Source organism: Geotrypetes seraphini, chromosome 9 (genome assembly GCF_902459505.1).
Source record: "Geotrypetes seraphini chromosome 9, aGeoSer1.1, whole genome shotgun sequence".
Classification (NCBI taxonomy): Eukaryota; Metazoa; Chordata; class Amphibia; order Gymnophiona; family Dermophiidae; genus Geotrypetes; species Geotrypetes seraphini.
In genome coordinates this window covers 150449345-150466211 of record NC_047092.1, presented here as the reverse complement: position 1 = coordinate 150466211, position 16867 = coordinate 150449345, and the positions used below count along the sequence as shown (strand labels likewise).

The 16867-nt window shown below is 41.1% G+C and overlaps 1 protein-coding gene across 1 annotated transcript in view; it reads right to left on the bottom strand.

The window, feature by feature from the left end:
- Positions 1-13262, bottom strand: part of RASA2 (RAS p21 protein activator 2) — a 218029-nt gene extending 204767 nt beyond the window's left edge. The window contains exons 1-2 of the mRNA XM_033958463.1: positions 13108-13262; positions 7896-8013 (exon numbers count right to left, since the gene is read on the bottom strand). Coding sequence (XP_033814354.1) covers positions 7896-8013; positions 13108-13168 — 179 coding nt within the window. The 5' untranslated portion in view covers positions 13169-13262. The remainder of the gene's footprint in view (positions 1-7895; positions 8014-13107) is intronic.
- Positions 13263-16867: the final 3605 nt, after the last annotated feature.

The window sequence follows — 16867 nt, the reverse complement described above, 5'->3', positions numbered from 1 at the left end:
TGGGTTTTGTGCTGGCATCATGCCTCACTCTGCTGCAATCACACTTTTGTTATGTAAAGGTGGTTCTCGGACCACCTCGGTTAGTACAGAGTGTCTATCACAAGTTAATATCACTTCTGAGTCTCAGAATCAATTGTCATGCCTCCCAATATGTGTATGGTTTTCCTTTAAGATGTGTGCACGTCTGGTACATTATCCACTTGTACTACTTGTTCTATTTTTCATGCATTTGAATTGTACTTCTTTTATTTATGTCTCTTAAAATCATATCTTTAAATGCAAAGGGTCTCAACAACAAAATCAAACAAAAAAAAATACTGACTTATCTAGACAGTCTTAAACCTGATATTATCATGTTGCAGGAATCTCACTTGGACGCCACTGCATCAGCCAAGGTTCACTTGCCCTGGTTTTTGTCTCCATATTTTTCTCCTGCTGTGGATTGGAAAGGTGGTGTTATCACTCTAATCAGAAAGAATAATAATATAACCATTATTTCCTCCTCTACAGATTTGAATGGGCGCTGGGTGAAAGTCAGGATTTGCGTTGCAGGTGAGATCATGTGCCTGTTTAATGTATATGCTCCGAACGTGGATCGCCCAGAATTCTTTCATAACATTACTCAATCACTATTAGAAGAATCTACCTCAAAATTGATCATGGCAGGCGATTTTAATCTGGTCTTGAATCCCAATATAGACAGAAAATCAAAATGCGCATATAAAAAAACTAGAGCATGGTACGCCTTACAAGACTTAATAAACGATACCAATCTGCTAGATATTTGGAGACATATGCATACAGATACAGAGGCTTTCACCTTCTACTCTCCCCCACATGCCTCGTACTCAAGAATTGATTTCTTCCTAGTAAGCGATTCCTTATGCACTGCCGTTCAAGATACTGAGATCCTACCAATCACCATCTCTGATCACGCAGCCATTGTTTTGAATATTAAAGGCATGGCACCTCCTCCAAAGCCCAGACAATGGCGCTTTAATAATGCCTTACTACAAGACACGGTCTTTTGTGATTTAATAAGATTTCAAATTAGAGAATACTTTATGTTTAATACACCAGAACAAACCACATGGACGTGTTGTTGGGATGCATTCAAAGCCTTTATCAGAGGTGTAATTATAAATTTTACAGCTAATAGGCATAAGAAAATTAAAGAAGCTCAAACACGAATGGAGGATGAAATTAGAAACCTTGAAAAACAACATCAACAAACCCCGGGGGATATTACTTTATTAATTCAATTGAATAAAGCTCGATTCAGATATAACGCTATATTAAGTAATAAAGCCTCACACGCAATTTTCCAACAATCTGCATCTTATTTTGCTGAGAACAATAAGTGTGGCCATCTGCTGGCTAATCTCCTTAAACGTCGAGAGGAAAAATCGCTCATCACCTCCATCAAACTTGACTCAGGTATGGAGGTCACTGAACCTTCTGCAGTATCACAGACCTTTAAGGACTTTTACAGTAATCTCTACACTTCTGAACTTCAATGTCCGCACTTGATATCGAATTTTCTGGATAATATTACACATCCATGCCTGGATGATATTGACAACATTCACTTAAATAAACCGATCACTGCTACAGAGATATCTCTGGTTCTTCACTCCATGGCTTTGAAAAAAGCTCCAGGATCGGATGGGCTGACGGTGGAATTCTATAAGGAGTTTCAAGACGTACTCATACCTTTTTATCTACCTTTTCTGGAACATCTCATATCCACAGGAGCAGCCTCTGGATCCTTCACAGAAGCTACTATTATCGTATTGCCAAAGCCTGGCAAAGATCCACGTTATCTAGCTAATTATAGACCACTGTCTCTAATAAATGTGGACGCCAAGATTTATGCTAAACTGTTGTCTACAAGGTTACAGTCGGTTATCACGAAATTGATATCTCCAAGACAGAGTGGCTTTATACTTGGCCGAAGCTCTAGTGATAATACTAGATTATTTTCACATATCCTTGATCAAGTGCATAGACAAAACCATACTTGCAGTTGGACTTGACGCAGAGAAAGCGTTCTACCGTATAGAATGGCCGTTCCTATTCGCTACTCTTCATTGGTTTGGCTTCTCAGATGCATTTATAACTAAAATCAAAGTACTGTACTCCATGCCTACCACCAGAACGTTCATAAATGGTTCCTTATCATCTGCATTCCAACCCACCAGGGGAACTAGACAGGGATGCCCTTTGTCGCCCTTGCTTTTCAACTTTGCACTGGAACCACTGATACAGCGGATATGTCTTAATACAAATATTTCTGGATTTAAATTTGGGATTCAAACACCGGATATTAAACTGTCAGCATACGCAGATGACATCCTGCTGTACATTTCACCTTCTTCATTTCCTCACCTGCTATCTGATATTACATCTTATGCGGATGTCTCGGGCTATAAGCTGAATATGGGGAAAACTGAGGTAATGCCCCTCAACTGCCCAGCGGCGAAATCTGATCTGATTTCACAAGGAGTGAAGTGGACAGCCACTTCTATGAAATATCTGGGAGTCCTATTCGGACCTACTATTGAAGACACCATGAACCTTAACATGACACATATGTTAGATATCGTCAAAAATGCTGCCTCCAAATGGTCTCCTCTAGCGTTGACATGGTGGGGTAGGCTCGAAACCATCAAAATGATGATAGCTCCCAAGCTAAATTATATATTATCTATGCTACCCTTCTGCTTACCACTTTCCTTTTACAAACAAGTTGATTCTTTACTACTGAAATTTTTATGGAAGCAAAAACAACCACGCATTGCACTGACCAAGCTGAAGGCTCCCCGAGCTTTGGGAGGGGTTAATTTCCTCAGTTTTTTGCACTATCATCAAGCCTTTATTATGAGACAGTGGGTAGTGGGTTACCATAGCAACAAACCTTATGACCCTCCTGCATAGCTCCCTCTCGAAAATGCTTTATATGGGGAGCAACATGTTGGGCATCTAGCAGGTGCCACTCTCACCAAAAAAGATAAGCTGGACACTATTCTTGTCGCTTATAAAACGGTTATCGACGCCGTGGTTTCTACCTTTACGTCCAGATGGAGAGACTCCAACCTGCTGCCTATATGGAACAACGACTTATTTAAAATTTCCGGATCGCCTATCTCATGGCCTGTGTGGCAACGTTGTGGAATTCATTTGATGAAAGATCTCATGAACTCGGAGGATTGGATGTCATTTTCGGAGTTGTCTAATACCTGGGGCCTTGATGACTCCCAACATTTTCGTTGGCTTCAGCTGAGACATTGTGTAAAAAGCTCTTTTCCTAGCATTCAGTACCAGACCAAGGATCCCGGACTATGGGTACTCTTGCGCACGTTGCCTTTGAGACAATCTAAAGCGTCTATGTGGTACAAACTTATCCAACAGGCTGTCTTCACCAGTCCCCTTGAGATGGAAATAAAATGGAGTAAGGAATTAAATCTACCATCTGATGCCATTGATTGGTCTGGTGTATGGTCGACCTTCTACAAATCTATCCGATCAGCTTCGCTTTTGCAATCCATATTCTTCATCTCACATAGAGCAACATGGACCCCTGTTTTATCAAACAAAGTTAATCCTATGTCTTCTGCAGCTTGCTGGTCATGCAATCTATCAACAAGTACACTACAACATCTACTTTTTTCCTGCCCACTCATACAGTCTTACTGGAATAGGGTATGGTTCACCATATGTGAAATATTGGGGATTGCCGACACATTGACATATACCATCCTAATTGTTAGGGAACAAGCGCTTAAGGCTCCGATTAATGCAGACTTGTCACGCTTGTTCACCATAATGATATCTATAGCGATACAGACGGTGTTATACTGCTGGAAGGATCTTTCAAAAATTAATTATCATATGTGGTGGAACACACTCTGCCTCACAAGCAAATACGAGAAAGTCTTAGCTGAAAGGTCTAATAACATGTCTAGATTCCTTGAGATTTGGAGACCTCTGATACATTATTGTGATTTTTAGCCCTTTGTGAACAATTATTTTTGTAGATTTAACTCTGGCTTATTCAACATAGTCATGCATATGTTCTGTTGTGAGTTTATGAATAGGCTAATGATATGCATTGGATATGTACCCTTGTGTACTGATAATTTCATTTTGCACTCTACAACATTTATGCTTTTCATTGCTGTGATAGACACTTTGACTTTGTTAAATATATTTGTACTTACCTTGTAATCTTAAAATTCAATAAAGATTTTGAACTTAAAAAAAAAAAATAATAAATTTTGGATGTATTTTTCGAAAATGTGTCCTAGGCTGTTTTTTATTATGGACGACTTGCGAGTTGGATGTAAACGAACTTAAGACGTCACTTTCGATTATGCCCCTCTGTGTCTTATTTTGCGACGACTTTGTTCTCAAATATACGATTTCAACTTATTAAGCTAATCTCATTACAGTACTTTACAATTTGACTTTAAAGTTTGTGATTTTTCAAAAACGTCAAAAATCAGGTATTTTTAACCAGCTTTACAAAAAATAAATAAATAAATAAATAAAATTACTCCTTTGTTGTACAAGATGCAGCACAGGGCTGCAAATGTTTCCAATCCTGGTGTGCCACAAACAGGGCATGAATCTGAAGTATTCTGCCATGATGAGTCCATCCTACCCATTTTTAAACAAAAATGAGGTGTTTGGGAGGCAGAAATAAGCAGTAGCAATTTTAGCTCTAAAATGGCTTGAGAAAACCAAAAAAAATCAGCTATTTTTGGATTTTTCAGCTGGGAGGACCCAGGACTAACCCTGAAACCCCCCAAAACTCGATTTTGAAAAAAATCAATCTTTTAGGCTATCAGCCTTTTACTCACTGCCATGCTGTGTGATGGTAGCTGCAAGACGGAAGCTGAAACAGCTTACAGGGAGATCCTTTGCCTGAAGAAGTCTGGAAAGTGGATTGCCCCATTATCTTCTGACTGCCTCAGGCCAGACATCCTGGATGGGAGATCTCAACTCTCTTAGGATCTCACCCACACATGAGGGGGAAGGAACGCTGTTGCCCTGATTCTGGATAGACTGCCATGGAGCAACGCAGCCTATGCTCATGCCCACTAGCAGGATGAACCTGAAGCAAGCTATGCTCTCAAGGGAATGGTCCCCAAGCTCCTGATCTGCAAATGCAGGCTGTCCAAGAGGTGCAATGCAAAGCAGCCAACCCCTTGGAAGCACTCTCTGCCTCAGAGTCTGAGGTCTCCTACAGCCAGAGCTGTCCCTAAAAAGGGTCCTCTGCAGCACGAAATCAGCAGAGAAGAATGAAATTTAAAGAAAATAAACACAAGCAGATCAGACAAGCTCCTACTTTCTTGCTTGTAGGAAGACAAGTGAGGAATTGGAGGGCAGTCCAAGAGGTAAGGAGAGGAGGAGCAAAAGTATGTAAATGAAGCTTCCTACAAGAGATCTCACAATAAGGGATTGACTACTTGAAGTTTCAGGAATAGAGTGGGGATGTACAAGAAACAACCAGGTTGAAGCAAAAACAGTTGAATATTGCAAAATTAAGACTTGAAGATTGAAGAAGCTGAGCCACTCTGAAAAAAACATGCAGTCATGGCCCCTATAGTAATTGGAGTAATATTGAAAGACTAGAACAACTTAAAATGCTGAGCATTGATAAGTCACCATCTGTCAACTATAGAAAGCTGCACTGCTTAGAACTGCACACACCAATACTTCTAAATATGGAATCCTTCTCAATAACCTAATGTTCAGAATGCCACTCCAGCTAAGATCATCTGGCAAGCTGTGTGAAATACTACTATGAATAATATTCTGTTGTATGCATTTTATCGATAATATATCGCTCTTATCTGTTTTACTTTCTCAGAGTTATGATTCCACTACTGTGGATATTATATGAACTGTCTTTGATTTACAATTGTGAAAGCATTGGAACATCTTCAATCCTGCAACTATGGATAGGAACCTTGTGAAGATGCAAAGGGTTGAAATAATAGACAATGGGTAGCATACTGTTATTAAAAACAGAGAGCTCCAAGGAATACAAATTATCTGATCTAGGCATATGCATATATGCACCCATCACATGTGAAAAGCAAAGCCCTTTTCAACATGGGCAAGATCATGGGAAAAACATGACCTTCTGAGAAAGAGATGAGTTTAGGGCTCTGAGGTAGAGAATGACACAGGGACAAATTTGTCCATGTACTCCCAGGAACTCCGTCCCATCCCTGTGAGTTTTGTCGCTGTCTCTGTCCCTGCCTCATTCCTGTACGCTCTGCCTTAACTGCACAAGCCTTGAACACTTATGATTTTAAAGTGTTTTAGGCTTATGCAGATGAGGACGGAGCTTGCAGGAAAGGGGCAGAGACAGGAAAAGAACTCACGGGGACAGGGAAAAATTTGTCCCCATGTCATTCTCTACTCTAAGGTCCAAGATGGGGGACTTCACTTTACAAGGGGCCACTGAACAGTTCTCAGCACAACCAACAAAGTTGGGGCAGTCTCCATCAAGGGCTAAACACTTAGTCCAATGATTTTCCACTTTTTTCATTCCATTGGAAAAATATGGAACACAAAAGTGGAAAAATCACTGGGTTAAGTGTATAAACTTTGATGGAGACTGCCCCCAACTTTGTTGGTTGGGCTGAGAACTTCAACAGCCCCTCATAAACCTTTCTGGTAATCAATAGGTTTATGAAATGTAATCTTCCTCCCCAAACAGTAATAAAAACAGTCTTGATGACCAATTTCATCTGCTTGTCCATCGAGGCGATTAAAAAAAAATTATACTGTGGAAATCAAGAGCAACACTGCCTCGAGTTAATCTCTTTATGTTACTACATATCTGAAGAAAAAATGTCTCCAATTCTTGTAGCATGATCCACTATGATGCAACAGGAAATAGACCAATTTGTTATTAGTGTTTCTGCCATCATCTACTATCTGGGTTGTCCAAATATTCTTGGCAACATTGCTAAGAATACCTCTCTGCTGTCATCAATAAACGTTTGTAGAATTGTTGCTTGCTGTCCAAGTCAGGTTTTTTTTTTCCTTGTTAGTCTTGTTAGATATTATAAAATCCAGGATATAAAAATCCTAGTCTTTATACAATCTCAGCCTCCTTCCCCCCCCCCCCAAACATGTTACCAACACTAGAAAAAAAGTTGTATTGGGCAAGGTACATAAAACCAACCATAGCAACCAATACATCAAGGTTCAATGGTGTACTTTTTTTTTAAGCTTCAACTGAATTCAACAGTAAATTCACTGGTAATTGGTAGTCTATTCATTGGTTAAAGATATATGCCTCTCCTCTCTTACCCCCCCCTCCAATGTCTTATCCATCATCCCTCAACCATTTATGTTTACCCCTATTACTGATATATACTTGCAAGGTTTCCTCCATTTGCTGCCCTAATAATATAAGCCAGTTAACCAGTAAGTCCCCAGCTCTTTTTCAAAAAGAAATCAAATTAGAACCATTTTCTCTTTCTAACCATGGGGTAGCAGTCAGCCTGCACATTATGCACAGTTCCATCCATTTCTCCACATATCCTTTATGAACTCAATTTTCCCCTTCCCCATCTCCAAGACCAGTTTCAATGTCCCAACATCTGGCCTCCTAGGTCAATGGAAAAACACCAACATCAAAATAAGCAGTGTAAGATTATAAACTATGAATAGATCTGATGGCACTGACTAAATTAAAACTATCCATGGAGCTAACTTATTCATAACAACTTGCTCTTAACATCCTAGGAGTCTTTTTTTTTAATAGTTATAGTTTAGTTGATACAGCACAGCACAAAGATGAAACGCAAAAGCAGGACTGCAAGATGTCAATCCAGATATTTATATAAACATTCTAGATGAGTATTACCTACCTTAAAGACTTTTCAACAACTTTTGTACGAAAAACTTCTTCCTGGTCCAGATTTATTGTACAAAAACAGTCCCTCATTTTGTTGGGCAAGTGATAAGGAAGTAAATTCTTAGCTTCACCTAGTAAATATCAAAACAAAATATGTTATTCTACAATACCAGAAAGAAACTTGCTGGTACCCAAAGTGGTGCAACTAGTTTTCCCTAGTTGAAATTAAATAAAAATGAACAAGATGAAGCTGGTATGAACAATCAAACTAGCATCAAAATTGGTGAAATCTTAATTAAGTGCTCCTTTTAGAAAGCTGTGCTACCAGTGCACTGAATGCAAAGTCGCCCATTCTATTCCCATGTGCTTGTTCACATTCAGCATACCCTAATCAGTAATGCAGCTTTGTAAAAAGAGATCTAAGGAGCAAATTCTATAAGAGGCGCCTAAAGTTAGGTGCTGAAATACTCGTAAATAGGTACCTAAAGTTAGGTGCCTACCTCAATTAATAAACTGGCATCAATTATGAGCTATAACAAACCCATAATTGAAAAAATAAAAAATTAATAGGATAGGCATGATTTCACAAATGATAGGTGCCCTACATTAAAGTAGGTGTATTTAGGGGTGCAGAGTTGACTTAGGAGTCATTAGGGAGGTTTCTCTAAAGGACCTCTTCAGTGCTATTGACACAAGCTTGAGTCCTAGCAACCTGATGAATTAAAGATCTAAAAAGAAAAAAAGTTTTGTGCTAGTCTGGTAAGGTCCTCCAGCGTCATACCTATAGTTGTTTTTGACATGTCCAGCCATCTGATGACAGGTCGCCCTATAGGCACCTATAATAGGCTGTTAAAAATCTGGCCTACATTACAGGTGCCTAAGATTTTTTAAGTTAGGGACAATTCTGTAATGGGTGTCTAAGTGCGACTAGCATATGATAGGTGCCTATCTTTTCAGATGCCATTTACAGAATTTCCCTCTTAAGTATCTAATAGGGTCAAAATTTAATACTCTAGGCACAAGTAAATGTCTAGTACAGGGCTGCCCAATCCGGTCCTCGAGATCTACTGGCAGGTCAGGTTTTCTGGCTATCCGCAATGAATATGAGTGAGAGAGATTTGCCTGCACTGCCTTCTTGGTAGCAAATCTCTCTCATGCATGTTCATTGTGGATATCCAGAAAACCTGGCCTGCCAGTAGATCTCGAGGACTGGACTTAGGCAGCCCTGTCTAGTATATTACACATACACTTGTATGCCCCAGGGCATCTGAGTGCTATTCTGCAAATATTCACTTAAGCTTACATAGCATGTATTTGCAAGGGCAGCATACAGATGGGCAAGGCATGGGTAGAGCTTCTCCTTATATGCTTCAACTTAAAGACTACTACACTGTAAACCGAAGAAAAAACACCCCCCAAAATGTTTGATGTATCTTCCACAGAACTCGGCCAATTCTTATGAAATTTAGAGTGTCATATCCTGAATGAAGTTGATGTAAAATGTTGTAAATATTTCCCATCGCACCACATCATTATCTTATGAAAATGAATTGTGTGAACTGACTAAAAACATATCAAAAAGTAACATTTCAATTAAGCAGATGTTCAAAGTATGCTCCCTTTGAACAAAAGCATGCCCTCAGCCTTGGCCACCACCATCTATGGACTTTTCAAAGATATTCTACTTCAACTCAGCCCAAACAGAGGCGCTGTTTAAAGTCTTCAACATCTGATATTGCTGTCTGGTAGAGGCATTCCTGTATCACCCCCAGATCCGGTAGTTAACTGGGTTTAGATCTGGTGAATTCACAGACTAGGAGGTCTGGACAAATGAAGTCTGGGGTCTCCCGATAAAGCAGTTCTACAGCGTCCTTTGCCCGATGTGCTGGGGCATTGTCCTGTTGGAAAATAAAGTAGTTTTCCAACATGCAACAGATAGCTGGCAACAGCTTGTGTGTCAAGAGGACATCCCAGTAGTATGCGCCATTGATCTTAACCCCAGGATTGTTGAAGAAGAGATCTGTGAATCCGAGTTTCAAGATTGCGACAGACCATGTAGGTGTTTGGCATTAACCTCACGCTGTCTATATTTTGCACCATATTTGTCTATTTTTCTATAGTTGTAACTAAGGTGACATTGCATATTTTAAAGTCATCTGCCTTGACCTACTAGGAAAAAAACAAACAAATATAAATGATAATTAACATTTTTTCTACGTATAATGTGCTTTGTGTTTTTTTTTAATTTTGTGGTTACCATTATGTATTAATAAGATTATATTGAGTGTACAGTACTCCCCTGAGAAGTCACAGTTCAGTGTTCGCGGCCCCAGTCGTTTGCGGGGTTTTTCCCTCCGCAATTATTTAGAAACATATCCTGCATCCACCTCTTCCGTGACCCCGCCATGTGCATCCTCTGGCCCCCCGATCTGCTCTGCCTGACCATCGATCCCGGCCCAGGTCAAAGCCACAAGCACATCTAATAATCACGGTCTTTTGAAGTTCGCGGGTGCTCCTGGAACATTACTCCTGCGAACTTTGGGGGGTAAATGGATGGAAGAAATTGCATTACAATTAGTACTATTATGGGGGTGGAGTCAGAGGCAGAGCTTGGGCAAGTCTAGGGTGGAGCTTGGGCAGGGGCTCTCTCAGTTGGTATTTGTTAGGCTTAGGGGATACTTGGCTTGAAGAAGTTGAGAAACACTGTGATAGAGCAAGGCCTATAAATAAGAAGTGGAATAGTTGTTTATTCTCTCAGGGGCCAATGCAGAAAGCAACACATTAAAGCTGCTGACTGCAAACAGGGTTCCTACAAGTAAATTGCCACAGAATGCAATAGTCAATACACATTACTGCTACTGTATATAAGAGTGGCAGCAATAATCTGCAGCTCATTACCAAATGTTACCCTTCCTGTTAGTACTCGAGTCACGATTGGCTTAAGCACCAATAAAAGGTGACATTTAAGAAAAAAACTGGCACAGCAGTCTGCATTAGCCCTTGTCAACTGTCCCCTCCCATCCTTCAAGAATCTCTGGTAGTCTAGGGCCCACCCCCAAACCCCTTTCCTTAAATTAATAAAGTTTAAATAAATACCTGGTGTCTAGTGGCACCCTCCACTCCAGAGACCCAATCACTCATGCCTCTATTAGCACATCTTGGAAAATGGCAGCACCTTGCCCTGCAAAGTAAATGCCAGTAGACATCCACTCCTCTCAACCAACCCTTCCATATTGCCTCAGACCCTGATGTTATTTTTCCCATGATAGTCACACGGACAAAGCATTTTAAGTTTTGCCTGCTGTGGGATACGAAATACACCCCATTTGAATTCACTTAAATGCAATTGCAGTAAAGGTTTCCCCATAATCTAACATTCACAACCAAAAACCCTTTCTGCTTTCCTATCCCACAGTAAAGCTGAGCAAAACCCTTAATAACTACGGTACACAGGGAAGCTTTCTGTATTAGCTCCTCAAAAAGTACAAAGTCTAGTGGACAGGAATTACAGGTATTAAATAGTATATTCACAACAAATAAGGAATTTTATGGTTTTTATTAAACACAGTCAAGCTTTAAACTTATTGCCAGAGATGTGGTGAAAGTTATTAGCACAGCTGGAATTAAAAGAATTGGATAAGTTCCTGGAGAAAAATTTTTTAAAAATCTATTAAACATTATTAAGTTGGACTTAGGAAAATCCACTGCTTATCCTTAGAATAAACAGCGAGTCCACCTTTTGGGACCCTGCCAAAAACTTGTGACCCAGAATGGCCAAGACACTGGGCTTGACAGATCTTTTGTCTGACCCAGTATGACAAATTTCACATTACGCTGTCTTCTCAGAAACCTAAACATATCATCACCTTTGCTTGGGAAGATCAAGTGTATATAAAAACCATACATAAGAGTAAAATCTCTGTGAAATAAAAATATGCATCCATTTTTTGAGAAAGGATGGCAAATTGTAACCTGTTAACTGTACATTTTGTATGTTAACCTGTAACCCATCCTGAGCTCTTTGGAGGATGACAGAATAGAAAACTAACTACATATTAGAAAATTATAACTACCGTTTAAATAAGCATGATGTGTTATAAGATCTGGTAGCCTAAGGACTGAACCATAGGCAGCCCAACAATCCCTAATCATCTCTGCTGCAGATCAATGCTCCAAAAGTGGAACTCAACCAGGTCATGAGTACCAATTGTATTTACCCAAGCAATGAAGAGTAAGAATAGCTTGTCTCTTTCAGTTTTCAATTTAAGCATTATTACAACCCAGGAGAAGACACATGAATACTGTAAGTTAGTCTGATGGAACAAGGAATAATGCTTTTTTAGCATAAAATAGTCTTTGTATTCGAGATGAGACCTTTGGATTGCTAAATTAATTATGTATAAGAGTTGTACGTTGAAGTCTGCACACATGCTTAAAATATTTATAACAACAAATTATATTACAGCGACAATACCAGCATCTCTGCTGCCATACCTGCCCTGCTTCAGCTAGCAAACCCTCAGGAAGCCACAACATACTGCACTGTTTCTTGTGACAGCCCTCGTCAATGGTTCCCCCCCCCTCCCCTCCTCTTATGCCTAGGCCCAGCGTTTCTAAATGATGGGGTTTAGAGGTGCTCAGAGGTTAACTTAAATCCTGGAAGGCAACCCCCAAACTATTTTTTTAACCCACGCATCCGCGCTGTATTTCTATCATCCAGGACTATACCAACTTCCTAACTCAGGTGAGGAGAAAACAGTTCGCAAGTTTCATGCGATACATCTCAGGCCCTTTATGAGGAGCGGCTCCGCTGCACTGTCTCGCCTGGTAGCGCCAGAATGCTTACTCGCCCGTCACCCCTCACGCGGGCGGCGGGCTCCCAAGAACGCAACCGGCACCAGGCTGCAGCACTTTCACTGAAGGCTCAAGCTCTTCCTTTTCTACGTCCAAGGGCCAGAGCGCCGAGCCCAAGCCCCGTCCCTTACTCTACACCGCTGTCACCTGGGGCCAGTTTAGGCCCTTCTGCGCAGATACCGAGGAAAGCGCCTGCGCGCCCGATTCCGGCGCTCGCGAAAGTCCGAGGGCAACGGTGGACCCGCCGGCTGCAACCACTTCAGGGAGAAGGGGCAAGAAGTAGAACGGCTTTCACCGCTGTCCAGGCTTCCAAGCCCATTACCTGAGCCGGCTCGCGGTTGCCCCCCCCCTTCTCCACCCCTGGTACTTACAGATCTTGCCTCGCAGGCTCTGCAGCACTCGGATCGCCTCCCTGCCATCCTCTTCCGCCATGGCCCACGGCAGCTTGCCTTTTCCTGGGCTCCAGCCTCCCTATACCTTCATCATCACAGCTGCCGAGCCCCGCCCACTCAGGGGGCGCGCGCTCTTGTTGGTGGCTAGAGCTAGGCGGGGCTGTCGGTAGCTTAAGTACAGTACAGAGCAAGGGGAAAAAAAATTTTCGCGGTCGGGAGCGCGCGCGTTTCTTGTTTGGAGGTTGTCACGTGCGTTTCTCCCTGCGCTAGGGTTAGTGGCTGCAGCATCCTCTAAATTACAGTGAGCCTCTGTACTGCTGGTTGTGGTATTCACAGGTCTCCTTTATTTTTTTTCTTCCTATATTTTATTTCATTAATTGGAAGAGTGCAGAAACTGACAAGCTGAATGAGAAAAGTTTAACACACGTTTTAACTCAATGCATAATGCATGCCAGATTTAGGGGCTCCCCAAGTACATTCTATTAACAGTACCACAGTAAAAGACGACAGTCCATCCAGTCTGCCATTATTAAGGCCCCCCCCCCCCACACACACACACACACCCTTTTTACAAAACCGCAATAATAGATTTTAGTACATGCTGGTGCACTGAAAGCTCTGCGCTTCTCCTGACACTCAGAGTTCCTATGAGCGCCAGGAGCAGCACAGAGAATTCATCGTGCCTGCCTGCGCTAAAAATCGCTATTGCGGTTTTTAAAAAAGGGGGGGGGGTAAATTAAAATGTCTTTTTTTTCTTTATTATTTCTGGGCCATAGACCTTAGAAGTCTACTCAGTACTGTCCTTAGGTTCCAACTACTGGAGTTGCGTTGAAGCTCACTCCAAACCATCTCCTTTGCTGGATTTAGACTGTGAAAGTTTGCTCATTCATATTCTAATTAGCACTCATATTCATCCCACACTTTTTAAAATTCCATCACAGTTTTCCTTTTTACCACCTCCCTCAGGAAGGCATTCCAGGCATCCACCACCCTCTCTGTGAAAGAGAATTTCCTAACATTAATCTTAAGTCCACCACCCCTCCACCTCAAGTTTTAACAATTTTCCTTCTCTGGAAAATATTTGGTCCTATATTAATATTTAATTGTCTGTATCACATCACCCCTGTCCCTTCTCTCCTCCAGAGTATACATGCTGAAGTCTTCTAGTCTCTTGTACTTCTTTGGCGCAAACTCTTTACCCATTTCATGGGAAGGGGTAAAACGCGGGCCTCACGGACCTGACGGGCCTTGCGGATCTAAACCCGTACGGCCTTAAAAATCTGAGGTCCGTGTCGATCCGTGTCCGTGGCGCTTGTAGTTTCTGTCGCTGACAGACCTTGATGAGATTTTAGCGCTGACACATCCGTCTCAGCATAGGGAGGGAAAAGTGTTAGGATCCGTCAGCGCTAAAATCTCTTCGAGGTCTGTCAGAGCCAGAGACTAGTGCTGGAGCGGCAGAGCAGAAACCAAGAGAGCGGGGACATAGGTTTTGGACATGCGTTATGGAAAAGAAGTCTCCAAACTCCAGCACGAGTCTCTGGCTCTGACAGACCTCGAAGAGATTTTAGCGCTGACGGATCCTAACACTTTTCCCTCCCTATGCTGAGACGGATCCATCAGTGCAAAAATCTCATCAAGGTCTGTCAGCGACAGAAACTACAAGCGGACCGACATGGACAGAAACTACAAGCGGACCGACACGGACCTCAGATTTTTAAGGCCTTACAGGTTTAGATCCGCGAGGTCTGTCAGGTCCGTGAGGTCCCCGTTTTACCCCTTCCCCCATTTCATTGCTTTCCTCTGGACCGCTTCAAATCTTTGTATATCATTGGCCAGATACGACCTCCAAAACTAAACACAATACTCCAAGTGGGGCCTCACTAATGGCCTGTACAGGTGCATCAATGAGTCCTGACATAGTAACATAGTAGATGACGGCAGATAAAGACCCAAATGGTCCATCCAGTCTGCCCAACCTGATTCAATTTAAATTTTTTTTATTTTTTCTTCTTAGCTATTTCTGAGCAAGAATCCAAAGCTTTACCCGGTACTGTGCTTGGGTTCCAACTGCCAAAATCTCTGTTAAGACTTACTCCAGCCCATATATACCCTCCCAGCCATTGAAGCCCTGACAATTACAGAAATGACAGAGCACAAATTAAAACTTAACCCTGACAAAACAAATTTCATTCTACTTGAAAATGACAAAACTCCAACGTTAACTAATCTTGTAATAAATTCATTTTCATACCCAATACAACCTACTTTAAAATTGCTTGGAATCACGATTGACAGAAGCTGTAACATGCAACCCCAAATTAACAAAATAATAAAGACATCATTCATGACCATGAGAAATCTGAGAAAAATCCGATCATTCTTCGAAAAGAAGCAATTCCTATTATTGGTACAATCTCTAATCCTTGGGATGCTGGACTACTGCAACATACTATACCTACCATGTCCCGCGACCATGATGAAGCAATTGCAGACGGTGCAGAATACAGCCCTGAGACTTGTCTATTCACTAAAAAAATATGACCCTATCACAGAGGCATACCATGACTCGCATTGGCTTCCAATAGAAGCGAGAGTGAACTTCAAATTCTACTGCTTACTTTACAAGGCTATCAACGGAGAAAGCCCAACTTACTGGAATAACAGACTAAATCAATCCTCCTCAATCAGACACAGAAGAACACATTCACTATTCTATTACCCACCATCTAAAAATGTCAAACGAAAAAAACTTTATGACAACCTAATAGCCTCCAAAGCTGCTAAGTTGGACAAACAACTCATCACTCTGTTATCTTCATCCACAGATTATAAAACCTTCAAGAAAGAAATTAAAACCATACTCTTCAAAAAACACGTTAAACCCATCCATCACAACAATCCTAACCCAACATCCAACACTCTATAAACCCTTAGTACTCTCTAATTTTTCTAGTTACCAAACATTATCTAAAACCCATAATTCTCCCTTAAAATTTTATCTCATCATTTAATCTATTACTTCAACATTGAAATGTAATTCTTGTTTTAGTTTGGATGTAATCCGCCTTGAACCGCAAGGTAATGGCGGAATAGAAATCACTAATGTAATGTAATGTGTTAACAAAAAACATTTGTAGAATCAAAAGGAAAGTCAGTTTCTGTGCCAGGAGTGGACAAGCAGGGCAACTGTTATAGATGCCAAGGGTCAACCAAACCAAAGAGATTTACTACATTAAGGACTGAGATTGAAAGCAAAGAGTGAGATTTTTCAAATGGCATATCCAGGGTATAAAATTAGTGTAGAATGATGTAAGTATAGTATTGCTTTACAAATGAATCAAGACAGCATTAAGGGCCCCTTTTTATCAAGCTGTGTTAAATGCTCCGACACTCATAGAATTCTTATGAGCATCCGAGCATTCACCTCACCAGCCCACACTATAAACCTCTAACACAGCTTGATAACGGGAGTAAATGATAATGGCTTTTCTTTGGAGCCTCTGAAAAAATACAGACAAAGTGGGGAGCAATATGGGTAATTTTTTTCAGCCAAAAATTGTCTTCCACTCAATAGTTAAAAGCGCTTATACTAGCAGTAAAGGTAAAAGGGACAGGACAAGGGGAAGCAATATGTAGAAAAAGTGTACTAAGATTTCTTCCTACTGGTTGGACCACTTGATTTACTTCTCTAAGGGTTCCCTGTCATGAAAGCAGTTATCAAGATGAGTACACTGGTACT